Raw genomic sequence first — 24,202 nt, forward strand, 5'->3', positions numbered from 1 at the left:
ACCTACACCACAGCTCACGGCAACTCCGGATCCCCAACCCACTGAGCAAGGCCAGGGATTGAACCTGCAACCTCATGGTTCCTAGTCGGATTCGTTAACCCCTGAGCCACAGCGGGAACTCCAGCAGCAAGGGTTTTTAAGAGGATGCTCCATTCTCTTCTTCCTTCCTTCCAGAGCACTGTGTACTCTTTGTAGTGAGGCTTCACCGTTGCGTAACGGAAAAAGATGTGAAAATCTGCATTACAATCTGTTGATATCAGAATGAGAGGATACTATTGACATCTTAGTGTAAGCATAATATTATGTTTTTATATCTTTGCAGGAAGATTCTTTAGCAACAGATGACTTCCTTGTGGACTACTTTAATGAATTCCTAAGCCTTCCAGTGAGTATATTGTTATGTCTGTGGACTATCTTATCAAAGTAAAATATTGTAAACACTGGATTATCTTGTGAGACAAATTTATCAGGGATAATGTTTTATTTATTTATTTATTGTCTTTTTGCCATTTCTTGGGCTGCTCCTGCGGCATATGGAGGTTCCCAGGCTAGGGGTCGAATCGCAGCTATAGCCGCTGGCCTACGCCAGAGCCACAGCAGCGCAGGATCCGAGCCACGTCTGTGACCTACACCACAGCTCAGGGCAATGCCGGATCGTTAACCCACTGAGCAAGGGCAGGGATCGAAACTGCAACCTCATGGTTCCCAGTCAGATTCGTTAACCACTGCGCCACCACGGGAACTCCAATGTTTTTTTAAAATACTAATTAAAACATTAGAGGAAGTTTGTGCCTTTATTTATTTATTTATTTTGCCACACCCATGCCATGTGGAAGTTTTCCGGCCAGGGATCCAACTGGTGCCATGGCAGCAACTCAAGCCTCTGCAGTGACAACACCAGATCCTTAACCTGCTCTGCCACAAGAGAACTCCAGTTTGTGCCTTTTTATGGAATTAATCCTTTGAGTTTGAATCATATTTAGGAATTATTTTTATTGAAGAAAGCTGGGTCAGTTATACTACAATAAAAGTAAATTTAAAAAGAAAGCTGAGATTTTTCTAACCTTCAAAAGCTTTCTGTACAAAACCCGATGTAGTTGTATTTGGTACCATTTTAGAACTTGAAGAGAGATGGTAAGGACAGAATATAAAAAAAAAATTTAAGAAACTAAACTTGCTTCTAGGCAATTATTGTCATCCTCTTGGACAGATATAAAAGTAGAATTTGTGTTTAAGGCAGCTAGAGTTTTATATCAATAATAAATAAGACTTGGACCCTGTTGTTGGTGTAACAAGGTAGATGCCAAATAATAGAGTTTTGATCTTTGAAAGCAGTGACTGATAGAGTATGTATTGACGGCTTTGGAAAAAGAAATGAAGGTTCATAAAAACACATTGTTGTGTAAAGTTCATCAAGAATGTCAGGTGAAAGAAAATTAGATAAGAAAAGGTTTTTTTTATTATTGTTACGGAAACTTTTTTCATTCAAATACTTACTAGGGAGAATTTGAAACATTAAAAAGTCACAAGTAATTTAGAGGAAATGGATCATAAAATGAGATATTTCTTAAAGCCTAGCCACTGAAAATGTGTGGGTTTTTTTTTTTTTTTTTTTTTTTTTTTTTGCTTTTTAGGGCTGCACTCACAGCATATGGAGGTTCCCACACTAGGGGTCAAACTGGAGCTACAACTTCTGGCCTACACCACAGCCATAGCAACACAGGATCCGAGCCTCGTCAGTGACCCACACCACAGCTCATGGCCATACCAGATCCTTAACCCACTGACAAGGCCAGGGATTGAACCCACAACTTAATGGTTCCTGGTCAGATTCATTTCCACTGCACAACGATGGGAACTCCTGAAAATGATTTTTGAAGAGAAAGTACTAGATCTTTTTTTTTGCTTTTTAGGGCCGCATCTGTAGCATATCAAAGTTCCCAGGCTGTGATTGAATCAGAGCTACAGCTGCTGGCCTACACCACAGCCACAGAAACACGGGATCTGAGTTGCATCTGCAACCTATCCCACAGCCCACAGCAACACCAGATCCTTAACCCACACTGAGCGAGGCTAGGGATTGAACCCCCATCTTCATGGTTCCTAGTCGGGTTCGTTAACCACTGAACCACAAAGGGAACTCCTTTCTTTTCTTTTCTTTTCTTTTTTTTAAACTAGGTACATTTTTTTTTTTTTTTGCCTAGATTAGCTTTTGTGATATGTATGTATCTGTGCACACATGTTTTTTGTTTTTTGTTTTCCTTTTTTCCAAAAGAATTTGTGCTTTCTCCTCCATATGGAACCATTATGGGGGTCAGGTAGAGACACCGAGCCACCCTATCCATTTCCAGCAACACTGGACGTTGCTGGAAACGACCTATGTGACATTACAGGACACCCCAGGAGGGTCTTCTGTGGTCTGACTCTTCAGTTTTCATCATCCAATTGTATATTATAAAAAACCCAGCAGCGTCACAAAATAGAATTTTGTGCTACTAGACTATGTATTCTTTCCTTTAGGCTCTGAATTCATCATTCTTCTTCCAAAAAACTCTCTGTTTTTCTGACTTTTAAATAGAAAAATCTCTATGTATTGGGTCTGATTGCAGCTTCTCAAGATTTACATTTCATTGTCTCAATATTTGTGATTATCTTGACTTCTGTTAGCTCTAGAAAATGAATAGCCCTGCCTACCTTTCTTTTTAAAAAATTATTTTAAATTATAGAAGTAATATAACAGTAGTATAAAAAATTAACTTCAAATGTAAGAAAAATTCAGCCATCATCCTGCCATCCGGTTAGAATAGACATTATTATTATTATTATTATTTTTTGGTAGGTTTTCTTTTAGGCTTTAGGTGAAATGACAGGCTGTGATTTCTCTTGAACTTTGTCTGTGGGATAATGTTTTTCATCCATCTCCAGCAGCCCACCTTGGCCACTTCTCTCTCTTTTCTGTCTGTCCAAATCCTTCTGCTTTTCTGTTCTATCTCTCTCTCTCTCTGTCTCTGTCCATCTCTTCTCTTTGATTCCTTTGCGTCTGCATTTGGTACCACACAATGTACCTGTTAACTACCTACGTTTCATGCTACAAGGAGGGAGGAGGGGAAATGTCACGGGTTTTAAAAAAGAATTTGGGGGCAGGGAGGAGAAGGAATAATGGACCTCAAACAAGTTCCTGGCAAGATTCTTGAACAGATTAGTAATATTTAGTTTATGAGCACTTAGCTAAGAATTAGAAACTTGTGTGGGTTTACTGAGAATTAGTGAGCCAAATTAATCTCTCTCTCTCTCTTTTTTTTTGGATAGTTAAGGACTGGTACTTTAGGGAACCATAAATTTAATATATTATGATTTCAGTAAATAGTAATAATGATAGTAAATTGAACCATGTTTACTTCCTGCTCAAAACTCTGTCTAGTGGCTTCTCATTACACGAAGAATCAAATCCAAAATACTGTAGGATCTGGTTCTTGTCATCTCTTAGTCTTTATTTCCTACACCTCTTCCCCTTGTTAATTCTTTTCCAACCTGGTTGGCAAGTTGGCCTTTATGTTTCTCAAACATGAAAATACCAAGTGTACTCAGGGCCTTTCAGCATGGAAGGCTTTTCTCTGAGGTTGTGTTTTGCTTTGTTTTTTGTTTTTGTTTTTTTTTTTTTTTTTTTTGGTCTTTTTAGGGCTGCAGGTCCAACATATGGATGTCCCCAGGCTAGGGGTCTAGTGGGAACTGCAGCTGCCAGCCTACACCACAGCCACAGTAACACAAGATCCAAGCCATGTCTGTGACCTACACCACAGCGCATGGCAATGCTGGATCCTTATCCCACTGAGTGGGGCCAGGGATTGACTGGTGTCCTCATGGATACTCTCGGGTTTGTTAGCACTGAGCCACAAGGGGAACTCCTTCTCTGAGATATTTGTATCACCTTCTCCCTGATTTAAATCACTTCTGCTTCAAAAGCCTTCCTTCCCAACCCTGTCAAAAACAATACACCCAAAACATGCTCTGCCTTTGCTGCTCTATTTGTCTCCAAAGTCCTATCATTGCCTGTGAAATTAGCTTTCACATATTTGAATGAATTGTCCACTGACCATATCTGGTAGGAGTTGACTCAGTAGCTGGCAGATTGAAGTCCAAATTCTTTACCATGGACCTTTTGCAATTTAGCCTCAAGCTAACCTTTCTAGCTTTATCTCTGGCTTCCTACTTCTGTGTCACCTTTGTGCTCTTTCTTGCTACCCTGAACCTACCCTCCCCGACCAGAACTACATGCATTCTTCCTGTGCTCATCTTCCAGGGTAATGGTTGGGAACAGGAGGGGGACAGAACGGTTTGAGCCCAACTCCTCCACTCATTATCCATGGGGCCTTAGACACAGTCCTTGATGACGTGATTCTTTGATTCCTTCTGTGAAAACAATGTAACTCTCTTACAAGATTGTTTAGAACTGTGGCGGATGCATGGAATCAGCGCTTCTCTTTCCTTTTCCTTCACTAACCAGCTTATCTCGTCGTCCATGCCTGAGGCTTCAGGGGCAATCACTCTTTAATTGGATTGAGGGATTGTTGTCATTCTAGAGAATCATCTGTCCCACACAAGTCTGTCATTGGCTTTGACCTTTAAAAATTATTTTTATCAGAGACTCGGATGAAACCATGCACGTAAACCAGTATTTTTTCCAGCTTAAGGTCATTTAGCTAGCAAGTGGCAGGGTCCACTCAGGTCCACATGGCTCAAAAACTTGTCCTACGGACACTACAGTGACCGTAGACATGGCAGCAGAGGAATAAATGATAGTTTGGATAATAGTCTGGTCTTATTTTTGTCATGGTCGTCTGAAATGAACTAAAACAAGCTAATGTGTTTTCGAGTGCATTAATAGGAGTATAGCTAAGATCAAGACAAATATTTGGAGCATTTTTTTTTTTTTTTTTGAATCAGATTGAATTGTTAGACCACATTTGGCCTCTTGTGTTGCATTCTGGTGCCACATGTTAAGCGTTGCTCTGCTAAACCGGGCTTGGAAAGACTCGGCCAATGAATGCTCTGGAAACCACGTCAGATGAGTAAGGGTTGAAAGAAGTGTGAGTGTTGAACCTGGCTTGGAAACGAGTAGGAGTGTTGTAATGGAGCAGCTCTTTCCAAATATTTGAAGCTCTGATTGAGGAAGAAGGGATAGCATATTCTGTGAAGCTGGAGGGGAGAACCAGGGCCAGCATTTAAGAGGAAATTGATTTTTCACTCCCTAGAAGAAAGATGTTTAGAGATTATTTTCTAATAATAGAGTGGGCTGGCCTGTGAAGGACTAAACTGCCTATGACTGAAGATATTAAGGTACAGGCTAGGTAATCATTTAGGGGAATATTTTATAGGGGATATATGTACTGGCACAAGATTAGACTTTTTCTGCTAAAGAAAATTTGATTAACTTCTCTAAACTGCCTTTTTTTTTTTTCTTTTTTCTTTTCTTTTTTTTGTCTTTTTGCCTTTTCTTGAGCCGCTCCCGCGGCATATGGAGGTTCCCAGGCTAAGGGTCCAATCGGAGCCATAGCCGCTGGCCCACGCCAGAGCCACAGCAACTCGGGATCCAAGCCACGTCTGAAACCTACACCAGAGCTCATGGCAACGCCGGATCCTTAACCCACTGAGCAAGGCCAGGGATTGAACCTGCAACCTCATGGTTCCTAGTCGGATTCATTAACCACTGCACCATGATGGGAACTCCTAAACTGCTTATTTTTTTATCTCAGGAACTACACTATAAATTTCTTGAGACCAGGAGAGGTCTTTTTCTTCTATATCTCCCCAAACTTCTTGAGGATGATTCTGTTTTTATTTTTACTTCTCCCATGTAAGATCCTCAAATAAATAAATAAACCTTTAATCTTCTTTTCTTCTGCCTCCCTTCCTCTCCTCCCTCCCGCCTTTCCCCCCACCAAAAGCCCCTAACAATCTAAGCCTGAGAGTGTAGATGTATTATAACATTCTCCATCTAAAAGGGCTGTTAGGTTCATCTAGATTTTTTTTTCTTTTTACAGCCACACCTGCAGCACATGGAAGTTCCCAGACTAGGGGTAGAATAGGAGCTGCAGCTGAGGCCTACACCCCAGCCGCAGTAACACTGGCTCCGAGCCACCTCTGCAACCTGTGCCACAGCTTGTGGCAAGGCTGGATCCTTAACCCACTGAGCAAGACCAGGGATCGAACCCACATCCTCACAGAGACAACCTGTCGTGTCCTTAACCTGCTCAGCCACAGTGGGAACTCCCTAGGCTTCTGAAAACTTCCACGTCTGTGATGAAATGCCCGAGGTGTCCTAACTGGATTGGGGCAGCAACAGGCCTAGGAATCAGGCTTTCTGTCTCTTATACCATTTCTTTCCATTACACTATTACACTCTTGGGACGCATTGTAAGATCCAGAAATTGATGGCTGGTAGCCTGCCTCCATGTTATTTTTTGATGAGGGAAATCCAGGACAGTTGCTGCTATTATAAATGATTATGGCACTTTCCAAATCCTAGCTTTCATAACTTTATTCCGTTTGTTCTGGTGCCAGGTTCGCATTCAGATATTGTTTTCATTTGGTGTCTGGGAGGTTTTTTTTTTCGCTGTCAACTCTTTATGGACAAGTGTTTGCTTATTCAGTTTTCTTCTATAGTGTGAAAACATTTTTTTTTTTTTTCCTTTTGGTTTGGTTTTGTGTGTTTTATGCTCAGTGACTGTTGTGGGATGGAGTAGATGAACCCACATACAGATTTAGGTTGGTCCTCTGTGGGTGGTTTAGAATGTTTGTGACATTTATGGTTTGCAGAAGCTGAAGGGGTGGCCTGTTCTATACCCTCCTCGCAAGGATAGGTATGTCATGTGTTTGCCAGACCGTGCTTAGCTATGCGCCTTTGGAATTTTACCATAACTTCTTTTTTGGGGAATGATTCTCCACACTTAAAAAAAAAATCTGTAAACTATTATAATTTCTTGCAGCTTTATGAAGGAGTTATATGTTAGATTGTTGGGTAAGGGGAGAGAGAGCAAGGAAGAGAGAGCGTATGGATGTGGGGAATGAGTAAAGTGCATATAGATTTGGGGTAAAGGGGGTGGAGGCCCCACCAAAATTTAAATGCTCAGATTGATTTTTAAAGGTGTCAATGCAGCTCTAGGTAGTACTGCTTTGTTCAGCATTTGTCGCTTTGGGTGTTTTAATAAGCCTCGTAGCTCAAACATAAAGCAGTCAAATTGCCTCATTTAACTCATTTGATTAACCCAGGATATTTTCAATGCATTTTACATGGCACCTTATTCCTTCTATCCCACTGGTGAAGATGTCCAGTAAATAGTTGATGGTTAAACATCTAAAATGACAATAAAACTTAGATTACACTAAGTTGTTATTGGTAACTGACTTGTTATACTCAAGTAGTCAGATGTTTTCCATTCCCTGACTAAGATGCATGTGTAAAATATAGCTTTGGAGCTCAATTAGTAGAGACAGAGTTGGAGCAGAGATGAACATGTGTTAAATTAACCTAGTCATTAGTTTTTAATTTAAATACTGTTCAGCTAAATAATTTGGCACCCGGGAAGTTTCAGTGGTGCTGGGCTGGCAATTTAAGCACATCACTAATTATTCACAGGTTTTTCCCCCACCCCCCTTTTCAAAGAAATGTGGAACCAGCAATTTATTGTGGTAAAAATATTTTCATGCACTTGCTATTTCTATGAAAATATTTTTCGCACATGGATGACTGGTACTACAAAGTTAGCTTTCACCACCTTCAGGTCAATTCGTTTTAGAACATTTGGAAAATGATACTCTTGAAATAAGAAAATTAAGTAAGGGAAAGAGGAGTTTGTGACAGCTTGCGGAGGACTGGGTTTGAAGCTCACACTGAAGATTTTTCCTGTCATGTGATTAAAAGCCTACTCAGCTTTCTGGGGGAAAGTCTTCCTTCATCGTTCATTTCTGCCTCCCCAGCTTTATATGTCTTATATTGTCACGTACTAAACTTACTTGAGGAATTTTATTTTATTTTATTTTTTTGTCTTTTCTAGGGCCGCTCCTATGGCATATGGAGGTTCCCAGGCTAGGAGTCTAATCGGAGCTGTAGCCACTGGCCTACACCAGAGCCACAGCAACACCAGATCTGAGCCACGTCTGCAACCTACACCACAGCTCACAGCAATGCTGGATCCTTAACCCACGAAGCAAGGCCAGGGATTGAACCCACAACCTCAAGGTTCCTAGTCGGATTCGTTAACCACTGAGCCACGACGGGAACTCCAACTTGAGGGATTTTATAGATAAGCTTAGAAATGGTAAAAACAGAGGGCTGTGTGTGTGAGAGAGATTCTTTTAAAGCAGACAACAGAACTTGGTGGAGTACAGCCCAGGGTTCTTTGTCCTACATGTAGACCATAGATGGCCAGCACCTCTGTAGATGTGTACATGCATGCAAGTCAGCATGAGGTGTCAGACAGAGTGTGGGCTTTGAAGTTTGCCTTCACCTGGATCCTGTCTCCCTCCAGCTGAAAACTCTTCAGTGGCTCCCCCTCATTCTAAAGCAATGATTTTGAAACTTGAGCATGCCCCAGAATCACCCGAGGGCTTGCTAGACAGACTATCGGGACCCGCCCCCAGAGTTTCTGATCATGGGGTGAGGCCCCAAGAATCTGCATTTCTAACAGGTTCCTAGGTGATACTGCTGCTGCTGGAACAGAGACACACTCTGAGAACCACTGATTTGAGAGACTGTGTTGGGAATTGGGGCATAAATAGAAAGGCCTTGGTGAACTCACCCTCTGCCTTTCTCTCCAAGTTTCTGTCCTGTGATTCTCCTCTTGAATAGTAAGCTTTGGCAATGGCAGACTGCTTGCCGGTCGTCAAAGGTGCAGTACTGTTTGGTGCTTCTTGTCTGTTCTTGGTACTGGTATCTCAATGCACTTGTTATTTCTTCTGTTGAAGCCCCTTCTCTCCCTTGTCTGCCTGATGAGAACGCCTGTTTCTTCTTCCAGATGTAGCTTTCTTTAAACAATCCCCTTACTTTCCTAAAGATAGTTAACGGATCCTTCCGTGCCATCCTTCTCCTGTTGTAGTCATTATGTGTAAAAATGGACTTGCATTGTACCTGCATTATTCCTCCCAATGAATTATTCATGCTCTGCAGAGACAGCGAGGGTGATTTAAAGAGTGAGGATGACTGTGTCTGTTGTACCAGCCCAGAAACACACAGAGACCAGTCCGTGAACAACCCAGAGAGGCTGTGTGAGGTGGAGGACAAGACTCTTCCATTCCCTCGGCTGCTCTACCCTTCCCACCTCGTGGTGTAGTCATCTTCTCATGCAGAGGGTGACTCTAGTGTTATAAGCCTTCGTGTTACTGTATAACATGAGCTTGAAAAACAAGCCTACCACTTCATCTGGTCCCTAACTAAAGAGTTATGACACAGTTCAGTGTCAGAGGATAAATTGACTGTGATCAACTTCTTGAGAGGTAGGACAACATTGTACTTTCTGAGTGTTTTCAAGGATCTCAAGGAATAGTTTTTGACAACATAGGATTTCACCTTTGCATGTTGACCATAGGCCCCCTTTCTCTTGACCTACATCTCAGGAGGCATCTTAGGATATGAGCCATGTTGACTTCCAAATTAGAGGTTTTGAGTGCTCACCTCTCAGGTGCTGGTCTTAAAAATGGGGTGCCTGATGTAGGGTTCAAATCTTTGGCTCCTCGTTGAGAAGCTCTGGGTTTTGAGTTCCCTCCCAGGATGACTGCACCAGGGATGGGGTTTATGGCGAGGTTGTGTCCCAGCTTCTCCTTCCTGTTTGATGTGGTTTTCTTCTTGTTTACCCAATGTGTAGTCATCACTCAGCCAGCCTTTAGGCCTTTGAAAGAGGAAATTGTTCCATATGTAGCTATAGACTCAGTTTGTCCATTGGAGGTGAAGTCAGGATCTTCCTAAATTGTCATCTTGCTGTGGGATGGGTATCATCTCTGCGTGTTTACATACCTTCCTTCATCTGTGAGATGAGCATGTTCTAAGGCTGAATGTGTGTCTCATTCATTTAAGTTGGGGCCTTCTGGAGGATGCTGTGGATAGATACTCAGTGTAGAGTATATCATCTATCATGATATTTAATAAGGATTCAGTAAATACTTGTTGAATAAATGAACAAACAAAGGAACACTAGATTTGGGTGATCTTACAAGAGATCAGAAGATGCACTTTTTTTCCTGACTCACAGACCAATGGAGTACTAAACATGAAAGGTACCTTGGGATTATCTGGTTAAAACCCCTTTCTTATGATATATCTCAGAAAAGCAAAACAATTTGCCCAGTGTTTCCTCCATTTAATCATTCTGCTTATCCTTTTTTTTTTTTTTTTTTTGGACAGATTCTAGTTTATCCAAATCCCTTTCAAAGTACAATAATTATATTAGATATAATATTCTATGGTCTTGTGGACATAGTTCCCTTTTAGCATTTGCATGTTACAGGGATTTTAACTTATTTCAGCATTTTGGCGACTCTTGTCATCACAGAAAAAAGTGACCATGTATTTATTCCTTCAAGTACAGAAACAATGTTTTATTCATATTTGTATCCTCTTTGCTTAGGACAAATAATTGGGGACTTGGGTTCACAAGTTTTGCTGTTGAAATAAATGCACTGGGAGAAGCTTTGAACTAGTTATCTGCTACTTTGGTAATCTTAGAATCAGAGTGCTCTTAAAGGCCTTTAGAGATCTACTCTAACCCATGGCTTTTTAAATAGGAAAATCCTATTTACCCTAGGCAAAGACTCTATCCCATTTTAATTCTATGGAGATAAATTCTTAAGTTGAAAAAATGGTAAATATTTTAATGTATAGCTAAATTTCTTTTTAAAAAATAAATTGGAACATTTCATGTCATTTTATCATAAGCACAATTAATTAGTTTCTTTCTTCTTCTCTTTTTTGAAAAGTACTTCTTTTTGACAAGTTCCTCTCCTCACGTATGTCTTTTACATTCTTCAGCTTTTCTTCTTCAGAACAGACACGCCCTGCCTTTTGCCCCATTAGTTCAGAATTCGGGTATTTTTGTGAGTGCGTGTAAGTAGCAGAACCTAAATCATATGTGAAACCACTGCTACAAGGGAGTGTGGGTGGCATAGTTTTTCCTTGTCCAGATTTTGCCTTTCAGGAGGTCGGAATGGATCCCAAGTGAGCCCGTCCACAGCACCCACTGCAAATCCTACTGAGATTACGTGTCAGGTTTAAAGCAGTTTTGTAGTTGCCAATCGAGAATTCTCTAGTAAGCTCATTAGGGGACTTAATGTAAAGCAGTTTTGCTTGGTAAGTTGAAAATAAAAGTAATTGCTCAGTCCCTGCCTTAAAAGCTGCCCTGGCCCCTGTGTCTGATGGACACAGTAACACGTCCAGAGAGTTAACAGTTACACCAAACGTGGTTGTGATGCTAGGAGCTTTGAGGTAGCAGTCAGCCTCCCCAGAGAGTGGCGATGTCTCACCTTGTGGGTTGTCACCAGTTCATGAGCCAGCAAGAAGAACTCCAGACTGCTACCAGAATTTTCCTAAAACACTGTGTTACTCCCCTCCTTAGCACTTTCCCATGCCACCCTCTTTCCTAGAGAATCACGCCCATGCTTCCTAAAATGGCATTGCAAAGCCTTCCATGGTCTGGTTCTATCTACCTCAAGTCCTTCCCTTCTGTTCCTTCAACTCTTCCACCGATAAACTATTCTAGTTTTATTCTGACTGCGTGAAAGTTCTTAAAATTACCCGCATATACCTGCTGCTTCAGTGCCTTGCATAGAATTAGTCAGTATGTGCTGACTAATTCTATGCAAGGCACAGGTGCGGTAATGGAGCAAAGAGGGGAAACAGGCTGTCTTTGGAACCAGACGACCTGGTTCTAGAGCCCCAACTAGCTATGCGTATAGCTTTGAGTCCCTATGGTAAGTCATGTAACCATCCTGAGTGTCCATTTTCTGTAAATAGCCATCTCAGGCATATAGAAATGCTGAGACCAGCTCAGCAGGATGGGGCTGAAGAACGGATGCTGTGGAACTTGAGGAAATAAGTTAACATAAAACAAGCCACAGAGACATTTATCTTAAGTAAAGGTGGGAACCGGGGGACTCAAGGTCTCAGGGACCAAGAGCCCTGTCTCAGGAAACCACACCGCTTTTATTGTGCTCATTAGATGGGATCAAGTGAGGAGTGGCTCTGGGTGGATGATATAGGGTTTGTTTACTATTATATAAGTTCTTTCACTATTTTAAAAGCCACTAAGCTGGTAAAAGGTTAAGCTCTTACTCTAGGCACACAGCAGTTCTTAAGCTTAAGTCATTTACCAGCACTGTGACTGGTTTTCAAGCAGGAAGATGGGATAAAGTAAAGAAGGACAAGATGGAGTTTTCAAAGAAACATGTCTTGTGGCATAGAAGGATTAAAGATAGTGCATTTAGGAGTTCTCATTGTGGTGCAGCGGAAGTGAATCCAACTGGTATCCATGAGGACGCAGGTTTGATCCCTGGCCTCGCTCAGTGGGTTAAGGATCTGGTATTGCCGTGAGCTATGGTGTAGGTCACAGATGAGGCTCCAGTCTAGCATTGGTGTAGGCTGGCAGCTGTAGCTCCGATTCGACCCCTAGCCTAGGAACCTCAATAGGCTTTGGCTGGGCCCCCGCAATAAAAAAGGCCAAAAAAAAAAAAAAAAAAAAAAGATGGTACATTTAAAATGTCTCTCACATGCCTGGAATGTGATAGATGTTCAGTGAGCTGTAGTTCTTATCACTCCTGTTATTCCTACCAACTGGACCTTAACTATTTACTACTAAGATTGGCTACTGAGGGCCTTAGAGTGTCCCCTAAATTTTTACTTTTTTTACACAACCCCTCTAAATTTTTTTACTTCAGCATTTTTGTACTTGATTAGCAGGAAATATTTTATTTGTCCACAGAACTAACTAAAGTGGCGTTTTTTGCTTTGGATGATTGCAGTTTTGTGTTCCTCTGGCTCCCAGGTGTCAGGATTGGAGGGCAGAAAAAAATAAAACAATAAATAATGGTCAAGCTTGTTTTCTTGTTCCGAGGATACTTTTCTGTGTGATCTTTCACATTACGGCTGCTCCATGTCCCCCACCCCAGTTAATAGGAGATGTGCATTCTTTATCAAGTTTAATCCAGTCCTTTTCTCTAACCGGATGAATCTGTCTCTGGTATCAGCAGACTTAGTTATCTGTTTAGTCTAGTGATAGTGTTAATTTGGAGATGATATTTGACATTTAGGCCAGTGTTGCCTGTCTGAATGTCATGTCTGAAAGGCAGATGTGGTGGGAAACCACTGACATGTATTTATTGAAGAAACCTTACACACACGTTACTGCGAATTGTTTCTTATCCATTGAGCTATACTTAGCATTTTGAAGGGAAGTCATTTTTAAACTTTTATTTGTATTTTTTTCTTTCAGTTTTATTGGGACATGATTGCATATGGCACTATATAAGTTTAAGGTGTCCAGCATAATGATTTGACTTATATACATTGTGAGGTGATTACCACAATGAGTTTAGTGAATATCCATCATCTCATATAGATACAAAATAAGAGAAAAAGAAATTTTTTCCTCGGGATGAGAACTCATAATTTACTCTCTTATCTTTCACATATAACCTACAGTAGGGTTAATTATATTAATCGTGCTGTACATTAAATTCCTAGTACTAATTTATCTTACACCTGAAAGTGTGGACCTTTGACCATTTTCATCCAGTTTCCCCCTCTCTTCACCTCCCATCTCTGGTATCCACAACTCTGATCTCTTTTTCTGTGGGTTTGTTAGCTGAAGTATAATTGACTTACAACACTGTGTTAGTTCCTGGTACTCAACATAGTGATTCAATATTTCTATGTATTTCAAAGTTACCACCACAATAAGTCCAGTCACCATACAAAGGTATTGCATTATGACAATGACCATATTCCCCACTTTGTACATTGCATTCCCTTGACTCATTTATTTTGTAACTGGAAGTTTGTACTTCTTAATTTTCCTTCCTTATTTTACTTATCCTCCTGTTCCCCTCCTTTGAGAGGAGAGCTGAGTCCTGAGGCCTTTTGGCTTGGGGGCTGACATTCACATTGAGCTTTCTTTATTTCTTTTTTTGGCTGCACCTTTGGCATATGGAAGTTCCCAGGCCAGGATCAAATCTGAGCTGTAGCTGTGACCTACGCAGCTGTGGCAGCACCAGCTCCTTAACCCACTGTGCCACAGTGGGAACTCCCATTGAACTCTATTTTCTTCCCCCCCCCCAAAGAATACACAAAAAAGTAATCTATTCTCAAAGATGGCAGAAATAAGAAATTCATCCTGAAAATGTACTTTGATATGGTTCTAGTGAGACAGATTTTTCCTCTGAACATGTTCTCCTACTGACAGCCCCACGGGAGCCTTACTGTCCTGTTAGAGTTTTTAAATACTGCACTCATTCCCATGCTGTGAGCAGGCAGGACCCAGCTTCCAATCCACAGGTTCCAAGGAGGAAGTAACATTATTTCTCTGAAGAAAGAGCACTTTCTGTCTCAGAAGTGTACATAAACATTTTATGGAGGCACCAGAGTTTAAGTAAAAGAGGCATTTCATTCATCAACGTGAAAAAAGGTGACAGGAAAAAAAATACTGCATTGTAGAATAAGATATTCAATTGTGGTGTGAATGTTTAAGGCATCTGATGGCCAGAATAGGCAGGTCAAGGAAGATGGTCTGGGTATGGATGTGGTTTTGCATCTAGAGGAACTCTTTTTCATGACCTCGTGATGAACACTGGTGAGCAGGTCGTCTTCTTCAAGGCCAATGTTACTTGAGGTACCAGATGGTTTCATTTTTCAACTGTGGTCCAAAGAGAGGATTGGGTTGGGCCAGAACTGCACTCAGCCAAAAGAGATAGCAGCAAACTGAACAGGTCACCAACATGGTGATGATAACTCCCCAGTTGGAATCCTTAGGGATGAACCAGGGAACCAGGAAGTGGACAAAGCCCCCGAACATGCTCATCATGATGAGAGGCACCATGAGGCTGGTATACGCCGTGGATGCTGTTGGAGCTGCCAGCCCCTGTCCCGACCCCTCAGTTTGGTCCCACCCGGAAGTGAACTCTTATTTTCAATGTGCTTTAAACTCTTTAGAAGGGGAGACAGTCAAATTTTAGAGATGTGATTTTATCCGAGATTACAAAAATATGTGTATGTATGCAAACAAATATGTGTATATATGCAAACAAATAAAGGTATTTATGTATGTATTTCTAACTCCAATTTTATTTTATTTTATTTGGTTTTTTTTTTAGGGCCACACTTGCATATGGAGGTTCCCAGGCTAGGAGTCCAATCGGAGCTACAGCTGCCGGCCTACGCCACAGCCACAGCAATCCAGGATCCGAGCCACGTCTGCGACCTACACCACAGCTCACGGCAATGCCGGATCGTTAACCCACTGAGCAAGGCCAGGGATCGAACCCACAACCTCATAGTTCCTAGTCAGATTCATTTCCACTGCGCCACAACAGGAACTCCTCTAATTCCAATTTTATAACATCCTGTCATTTATTACATTGTAGCTATAGTCTCCCAATCTCCTAGTAAAACTTGGAAGAATTGAAGCTCTCCTTAGGACCCTTACTGATCCAAGGGGAAGGGTTTAATGTCTTCTGCCACCTGGTTAAAAATATATAAATTAACCTACATGGAGGTGCAGTTCACTGATGGGGTCCTAAAATTATATTCTGAAAAAGGATCCTGATTTCTAGAGTTGAAGGACAAAATGGAAAAAGACACAGCCAATCCACCATATACTTGCTGTGGAGATGGAGGCCACAGGCATGTTCGTGAGTCACAGAGCTACTTATTGGCAAGCTGGTATTCAAACTCAAGACTCCTGGCTGTTGTACATTAACTGACTGATTTTAAATAACAGTTGGCAGCATTTAGTAATTACTGAGAAAAACTCAGAACTGTTATTGTCTTTCACTCGCTCTCTCTTTTTTTTGGTCACAGTGAATGGAATGGTGTTGAAATAGCCTTAAATGAAGAACATATTGTTGTTAATTTTCTCCTTTTGGGCGAGGGAGACTTAGCTTTCATGGCTCCCGGGGATGAGAGAGACAACGGGAGTGTTACTTCTTCTTCCTTTATTTATTCTTCCCTAGTAATTGGCCCCCATTCTAAGAGAACAGCATTGCTTTGTAGAGACCAGGTGTGTATTTCTTGCCAGTTCCAAAGAAGCACAGAGATAAGAGGTTTATGCAAAGGGCATTTCTGCCGTAGTATATACTCTGACTCTTGTATCTCATGGCCTAAGTACCTAGGAAGGAGGATTTCACTGGCTTCCTTAACCTGTGGTCCAGAGATTTCCAAGATCCTGAAAGGAGAGACATAATGATTAAGAGCACAAAACTTGGTGTAAATTATGTAGACATACCTGTATGTATCAAGTCTTCTTGGAGACAGCTTCTGGTTTTTAAAACTCTTGAGATGTATTTCCGCAAATTTTATTTTGCAGACCTTTTCAGAGGCCATTAGGTTTAATGTGGATTATGGAGTTTTTGAAGTAGTTAATAATGCTCCCCAACTTCTGGAAAAGCAACTGAAAAAAATTCTACTAAACCAGCAACCTCGAAATCCCATCTATGACGTGGTGAGAAAAGCGAAGAGTGATGTTAAACCCTTTGGAGTGAACGCCCCTTCTGAAGATGAGACCATCGATGTCAACTACAGAGTCATGGTAAGAAAGTGTGTTTGCGTTTACATCTTGCTGGATCGATAAAGCGCTAAGTGAGCTTAACATCACATTCTTTGGGCTTCCCTTTCTGAAGTGTCACAGAGTTGATTAAAATTTATCATACAGAGTATTTGTTAGTTACCGTCTCGTGTTATTCATACCAAATGGCCAGTTTAGTCTAGCGGTTTGTTGATATTTGATGACCAATATGAGGAAGTTCATGTAATTTATTTGAATAGTTAGAAAATAGGTTGATTTTGTGCAGTATAAATATGCGTCTCCTTTACTTACAGTTTAGATTCCTTCTAGAAAATGTGGGTAGAGAGGCATACCTTGGAGATATTGTAGGTTCGGCTCCAGACCGCCACAATAAAGTGGATATCGCAATAAAGTCACATAATTATTTTGGTTTCCCAGTGCATATAGAAGTTATGTTTACACTACACTGTAGTCTGTTAAGGGTACCATAGCATTGTCTTAAAAAACAATGTACATACCTTAATTAAAAAATACTTTGTTGGCGTTCCCATTGTGGTTTAGCGGAAACGAATCTGACTAGCATCCATGAGGACACAGGTTCCATCCCTGCCCTTGCTCAGTGGGTTAAGGCTCCAGCGTTGCTGTGAGCTGTGGTGTAGGTCACAGATATGGCTTGGATCTCTAGTTGCTGTGGCTGTGGTGTAGGCCAGCCGCTGTAGCTCTGATTCAGCCCCTAGCCTGGAAACCTCCATACGCCTTGGGTGCGGCCCTAAAAAAAAGACAAAACAAACAAACAAACAAACAAACAAAAAAACCCAAAAACTTTATTGTTGCAAAATGCTAACCATCCTCCGGCTCTTCAGCAAGTCCTAGAAGTAACATCAAAGATAACTAATCACAGATCACCAGAACAAATGTAATAATAATGAAAGAATTTGTAGCATTGCAAGAATTACCAAAACGTGACAGAGACAGGAAGTGAGCAAATGCTGTGGGGAAAAACAGTGCTGGCAGACCAGCTTGCTGCAAGGATGCCACTCACCCTCCGTTTGTAAAAAACACAGTTATCTGTGAAGCACAATGAAGCAAAGCAGAATAAAACAAGGTCTGCCTGTACAGGGAATTTATTTCATTTGAGTTCTAGCCTATCAAGCAGTGTGGGAATCAAGATTTCTTTTTTAAATTACTATGTTCATTTTAGATGTACAACATGGTGATTGGATGTTTTTATACATTGTGCAATAAAAGCCATGTTAAGTCTAGTTACTGTCTATCACTATACAAAGTTATTACAATGTTATTGACCGTATTCTCTATGCTGTGCATTACACCTCTGAGACTTATTTTGTTATGAAGTTTGTACCTCTTAATTCCCTTCACCTATTTTGCCCATTCCTCCATCCCCACTCCTCTGGCAACCACGGGTTTGTTCTCTATCTATGAATCTGTTTCTGTTTTGTTATGTTTGTTAGTTTGTTTTGTTTTTTAGATTCCGTATGTAAGTGAAATCATATGATATTTGTCTTTGTTTGATTTATTTCACTTAGCATAATATCCTCTCAGTCCAGCCATGTTGTTGCAAATGCCAAGATCTCATTCTAACTTATGGCTGAATAATACCACATCTTCTCTATCCATTTATCCATCAATAGTTGTTTCCCTATTTCTTGGTTGTTGTAAATATACTACAATGAACATAGGGTGCCTGTATTTTTTCACATTAGTGTTTTTATTTTCTTCAGATAAATACCCAGAGGTAGAATTGTTGGATTGTATGGTAGTTCTAGTTTTAATTTTTTTGAAGAAACCCCATCATGTTTTCCATAATGGTTGAACCAATTTACATTCCCACCAACAGTGCCCAAGAGTTCCCTTTTCTCCACATCTTAGCCAACACTTCATTTGTTGTCTTCATAATAATAGTCATTCCGTCAGGTCAGAGATGATAGCTCACTGTGATTTTGATTTGCACTTCCCTTCCACTTAGTGGTGAACATCTTTTCACGTACCTGTTGGCCATTTGTATGTCTTCTCTTAAAAAATGTTTATTAAAGTCCTCAGCCATTTTTTAAAAAAGAATTGTTTGGTTTTTTTGCTGTTGGGTTGTATGAGTTCTTTATACATTTTGGCCACTCTTTATCAGACACATCATTTGCAGATATCCCATTCGGTAAGTTACCTTTTTGTTTCGTTGATGGTTTCTTTTGCTGTGCAAAGCCTTTTAGTTTGATGTAATCCCATTTGTTTACTTTTGCTTTTGCTGACCTTGCCTGAGGAGACAGGTCCAAAGAATTTTGCTAAGGCCAATTTCAGAGAACATATTGCCTATGTTTTTTCTTTAGTAGTTTTATGGTTTCAGGTCTTATATTTAACTCTTTAATCCTTTTAAGTTTATTTTTGTATATGATATAAGAAAGTGCTCTAGTTTCACTCTTTTGCATGTAGCTGTCCAGTTTTCTCAACACCATTTATTGAAGAGATTGTCTCTCCTCCATTGTATAGTCTTGTCTCTTTTGTCATAGATTAATTGACCATAAAAGTGCACGTCTATTTCTGGGCTCTCTATTCTGTCCCATTGATCTGTGTGTCCATTTTTGTGACAGTACCATCTTAGTTGTTTGTTTGCTTTTCAGGGCTGCATCCCCAGCATATGGAAGTTCCCAAGCCAGGGGTCGAATTGGAGCTACGGCTGCTGGCCGATACCACAGCCACAGCAGTGGCGGGATCAGAGCCGCGTCTGCAACCTACATCGCAGTTCATGACAACGCCAGATCCCCAACCCACTGAGTGAGGCCAGGGATTGAACCTGCATCCTCATGGATTCTAGTTACATTTGTGACTGCTGTGCCATGAAAGAAACTCCCAGTGCCATTTTGTTTTGGTTACTGTGTCTTTGTAGTATTGTTTGAGACCAGGGAAGGTGATACCCCCTGCTTTGTTCTTCTTAAGACTGCTTTAGATATTGAGGGTCTTTTGTGGCTTTATACAAATTAAAGCGTTATTTGTTATAGTTCTGTGAAAAATGCCATGGGTGTTTTGCTAAGGATTGCACTGAATCTGTAGAATGCTTAGCATAGTATGGACTTTTGCTTTTTAGGACTCTACCTACAGCTTATGGAAGTTCCTAGGCTAGAGTCAAATCAGAGCTGCACCTGCTGACCTCTGCCACAGCCATAGCAATGTGAGATCTCAGCTGTGTCTGTGACCCACACCACAGCTCATGAAAATGCCATTTTCTTAACCCACTGAGCAAGACCAGGGATTGAACTCATATCCTCATGGATACTAGTCAGGTTCATTACTGCTGAGCCACTGGGGGAAATCCTGGACATTTTAACAATATTAATTCTCACAATCCATGAGCATAGTATATCTTTCCATTTGTCCATCCTTAGTTTCTTTCATCAGTACCTTATGGTTTTCACAGTACAGGTCTTTGACCTTCTTAGTTAATTTATTCCTATGCATTTTATTGTTTTTGATGCAGTTATAAATGTGATTGTTTTCTTAATTTTTCTTTCTGGTAGTTATTAGATAGTTATTAGAGTTTAGAAATGCAGTATGTTTCTGTATATTAATTTAGTATCCTGCAACTTTATTGAATTTATTTGTTCTAATAGTTTTTAGTGGAATCTTTGGGGCTTTCTATATTTTTCATGTCATCTTTAAATAGTTTTACTTCTTTTTTTTTCCAGTTTAGATGCCTTTTCTTTTTCTTTTTTTTTTTTTTTTTTTTTTTTGTGTCTGATTGCTATAGCTAGGAGTTCCAATACTATGTTGAGTAAAAGTGGCCAAAGTAGGCATCCTTGCTTTGCTCCTGATCTTAGATAAAATGTTTTTATCTTTTCACCACTGAGTGTGATGTTAGCCATAGATTTGTCATATGGCTTTTATTATGTTAAAGTATGTTCCCTCTATGCTCAGTTTGTTGAGAGTTTTTTTTTTTAATCATTAATGGATGCTGAATTTTGTCGAATGCTTTTTTTATATCTATTCAGATGATCATTTGATTTTCATTCTTAAATTTTCAATATGGTATATCACATTTATTTGTTAATATTGAACTATCCTTGCATCCCTGGGGTAAGTCCTACTAATCTGATGTATGATTCTTTTAATATGTTGTTGAATTCAGCCTGCTATATTTTATTGGAGATTTTTGCATCTGTCTTAATCAGGCCTGTAATTTTCTTTTTTCTTTTTTACAGTGTCTTTAGTTTTGGCATCAGGGTAATGCTGGCCTCATAGGATGAGTTGGGAAGTGTTCCTTACTCCTCAATTTTTTGGAATAGTTTGAGAAGGATAGGTGTTAACACTCCTTCAAAATGTTTGGTAGAATTCCCTCATGAAATCTTCTGGTCTTGGACTTTTTTGGTTGTGAGTTTTTAAAGTTACTGATTCATTTTTATTACTGGTAATTTGTCTAAGATTTTCTATTCATGATTGAGTCTTAGAAGATTGTATGTTTTTAGGATTTTATTCATTTATTCTAGGTTGTCCAATTTGTTGACAAATAATTGTGCTAGTCTCTAATGGTTATTTATATTTCTGTGATATTGATTGTAACTTCTCTTTGAATTCTGATTTTATTTATTTGGGTTCTCTTATTTCTTGATGGGTCTGGGTAAAAGTTTATCAACTTCTTTTTCGCTACACCTGCAGCATATAGAAATTCCCAGGTCAAATATTGAAACAGAGCTGCAGCTGTGACCTGTACCACAGCTGTGACAATGCCAGATCCTTAATCTATCGTTCCACTGACAGATCCTTAAGCTACTGTGCCACAGTGGGAACTCCAGTTTGTCAATTTTATTTATCTTTTTGAAGAACTAGCTCTTTCATTGATCTTTTGTTTGTCTTTTGTTGTTGTTGCTATTTTAGTCTCTATTTCATATACTTCTGCTCTAATCTTTATTATTTTCTTCTGTCTGCTAACTTTGGCCTTCATTTTTCTGCTTTTTCTGGTTCCTTTAGTTGTAAAGTTAGATTGTTTATTTGAGATTTTTCTTTTTTCTTTTTATTTCTCACCTGCGACAAATGGAAGTTCTGGGGCCAGTGATTGAACCAGAGCTGTTGCAGAGATAATGTCAAGTAGTTATGCTATAAACCACAGGTCTGAGATTTTTCTTATTTCTTGAGGTAAGCCTGTGTTGCCATGAATTTCCCTCATAGAACTGCTTTTTCTGTGCCCTATAGATTTTGGAAAGTTGTGTTTTCGTTTTCATTTGTGTTAAGGTATTTTTTAATTTCCTCTTTGATTTCTTCATTGATTCATTGATTGTTTAGTAGCACATTATTTGATCTCTCCATGTCTGTGTTTTTTCCAGTTTTCTTCTTGTACTTCATTTCTAGATACCATGTGGTCAGAAAAGGTGCTTGATGTGATTTCAGTCTTCTTAAATTTATTGAGACTTGTTTGTGGCTAACATGTGATCTGTCCTCAAGAATGTTGCATGTGCACTTGAAAAGAATCTATAGTCTGTGATTTGGATGGAATATACCATATCCATTAAGTCTGTCCTATTTATTGTGTCCTTTAAAGCCAATGTTTTCTTACTGATTTTCTGTATGGATGATCTGTGCTTTGATGTATGTCAGGCATTAAAGTCCCCTACTATTATTGTGTTACTATTTCTCCCTTTATGTCTGTTAATATTTGTTTATATATTTAGGTGCTTCTATGTTGGTACATAAATACTTAGGAATATTTTATCTTTTTCTTGAATTGACCTTTTCATCATTATGTAATGCTGTCCTCTGTCTTTTGTTACGTTTGTTTTAAAGTCCTTTTTTTTCTCTGATATGAGTATTGTTAACCCAGCTTTCTTTTGGTTTCCATTTGTATGGACTGCCTTTCTCATCCTTTAACTTTCAGTCTGTGTGTGGCTTTATATCTGAAGTGACTCTCTTAGCAGCACATAGATGGGTCTTGGTTTTTTATCTATTCACCCACCCTATGTCTTTTGATTGGTACATGTAATCTGTTTACATTTAAAGTCATTATTGTTACACAGGTGTGTACTTATTAACTTTTTTCTGATTGTTTTTGTAATTCTTTGTCTTTCTCTCTTGCTCTCTTCCTTCGTGACTTGATGGCTTTCTTTGAGATTATGTTTAGACTCTTTTGTCTTTATTTTTTGTGTATCCATTGTAGGTTTTTGGTTTACAGTTCCCATGAGCTTCATGAATGTATTGTATTTATACATGGCAATTTATTGTAAGCTGATAATTGCTTAAGTTCAAATGCATTCTAAAAGCACTGTATTTTTACTACTCCCCCTGCTTTATGTTTGCAACATCGTATTTTATACCTTTTTATTTTGTATATCCCTTAACTATTTACTGTAGTACTAGTTGATTTTTACTAATTTTGTCTTTTAAGTGTCACACTAATTTTTTAAGTGGCTGATCTATTGCCTTTACCAGTATAATTTTTTTATTTCATATACATTCTTATTTCTTTTTGTTTGTTTGTTTTTGTTTTTGCTTTTTAGGGCCACACCCATGGCATATATACTTATTTCTTTTTATGGTTTTTTTCTTTTCTACTTAAACTTCTTTATAAATATTTTAACTTCTTTAACATTTCTTTGTAAATCCTTTGACATTTCTTGTAAGGGTGATTTAGTGGTGAGAAACTCCTTTTGTTTTTGCTTGTTTGGGAAACTATCTCTTCTTTAATTCTGAATGATAATCCTACCAGGTAGAATATCCCTGAGTGTAAGTTTTTATTTTTCAGCTGTTTACTATATTATGCCACTCTCTTCTGGCCTGAAAATAAGCTCAAAAATAAGCTCATAATCTTATGGAATTTCCCTTGAATGTGAGTAGCTACTTTTCTCTTGGTACCTTTAAAATTCTTCCTTTATCTTTAATTTTGCCATTTTAATTATTATATGTATTGGTGTGTATCTTTTGGGGTTCATCTTATTTGGGACTTTCTGTGTTCCTGACTGTGAATATATATTTCCTTCTCCAGGTTAGGGAACGTTGCAGCCATTATTTCTTCAAATAAGTTTTCTGCCTCTTTCTATCCCTTCCTTCTGAGAGCCATACAGTGCACATTTTAGTATGCTGGGTGTAGTCTCAGAGGTCCTATAAACTATACTCATTTTTTTAACTTTTTTTTTTGGTCTTCTGATTGGATAATTTCCATTATTCTATTTTCCAGATTGCTGATCTGTTCTTACTTATCATCTAGTCTGCTGTCAATCTCCTCTATTATGTTTTTCATTTTGGTTACTGAATACTTCGATTGATTCACCTCCGATTGATTCACCTCCGATTGATTCTTTCTTATATTTTCTAACTCTGTTGAAGTTCTTACTATGTTCATTCCTCTGCCAAGTTCAGTGACCATCTTTATGATCATTACTTTGAACATTTTATTAGATACATTTCTTATCTCCATTTCACTAAGGTTTTTTTCCCCTGACATTTTA

The 24,202-nt window shown here is 39.4% G+C and overlaps 1 protein-coding gene across 7 annotated transcripts in view; it reads left to right on the plus strand.

Moving 5' to 3' along the window:
* The window catches only part of RGS22 (regulator of G protein signaling 22), a 159,081-nt gene that overhangs the window by 19,094 nt on the left and 115,785 nt on the right, over window positions 1-24,202 (plus strand). For all 7 annotated transcript variants that reach the window (XM_021089055.1, XM_021089056.1, XM_021089052.1 and 4 more), the window contains exons 3-4: window positions 323-385; window positions 16,563-16,784. In XM_021089055.1, coding sequence (XP_020944714.1) covers window positions 16,782-16,784 — 3 coding nt within the window. In that variant the 5' untranslated portion in view covers window positions 323-385; window positions 16,563-16,781. The remainder of the gene's footprint in view (window positions 1-322; window positions 386-16,562; window positions 16,785-24,202) is intronic.

Source organism: Sus scrofa, chromosome 4 (genome assembly GCF_000003025.6).
Source record: "Sus scrofa isolate TJ Tabasco breed Duroc chromosome 4, Sscrofa11.1, whole genome shotgun sequence".
Taxonomy (NCBI): domain Eukaryota; kingdom Metazoa; phylum Chordata; class Mammalia; order Artiodactyla; family Suidae; genus Sus; species Sus scrofa.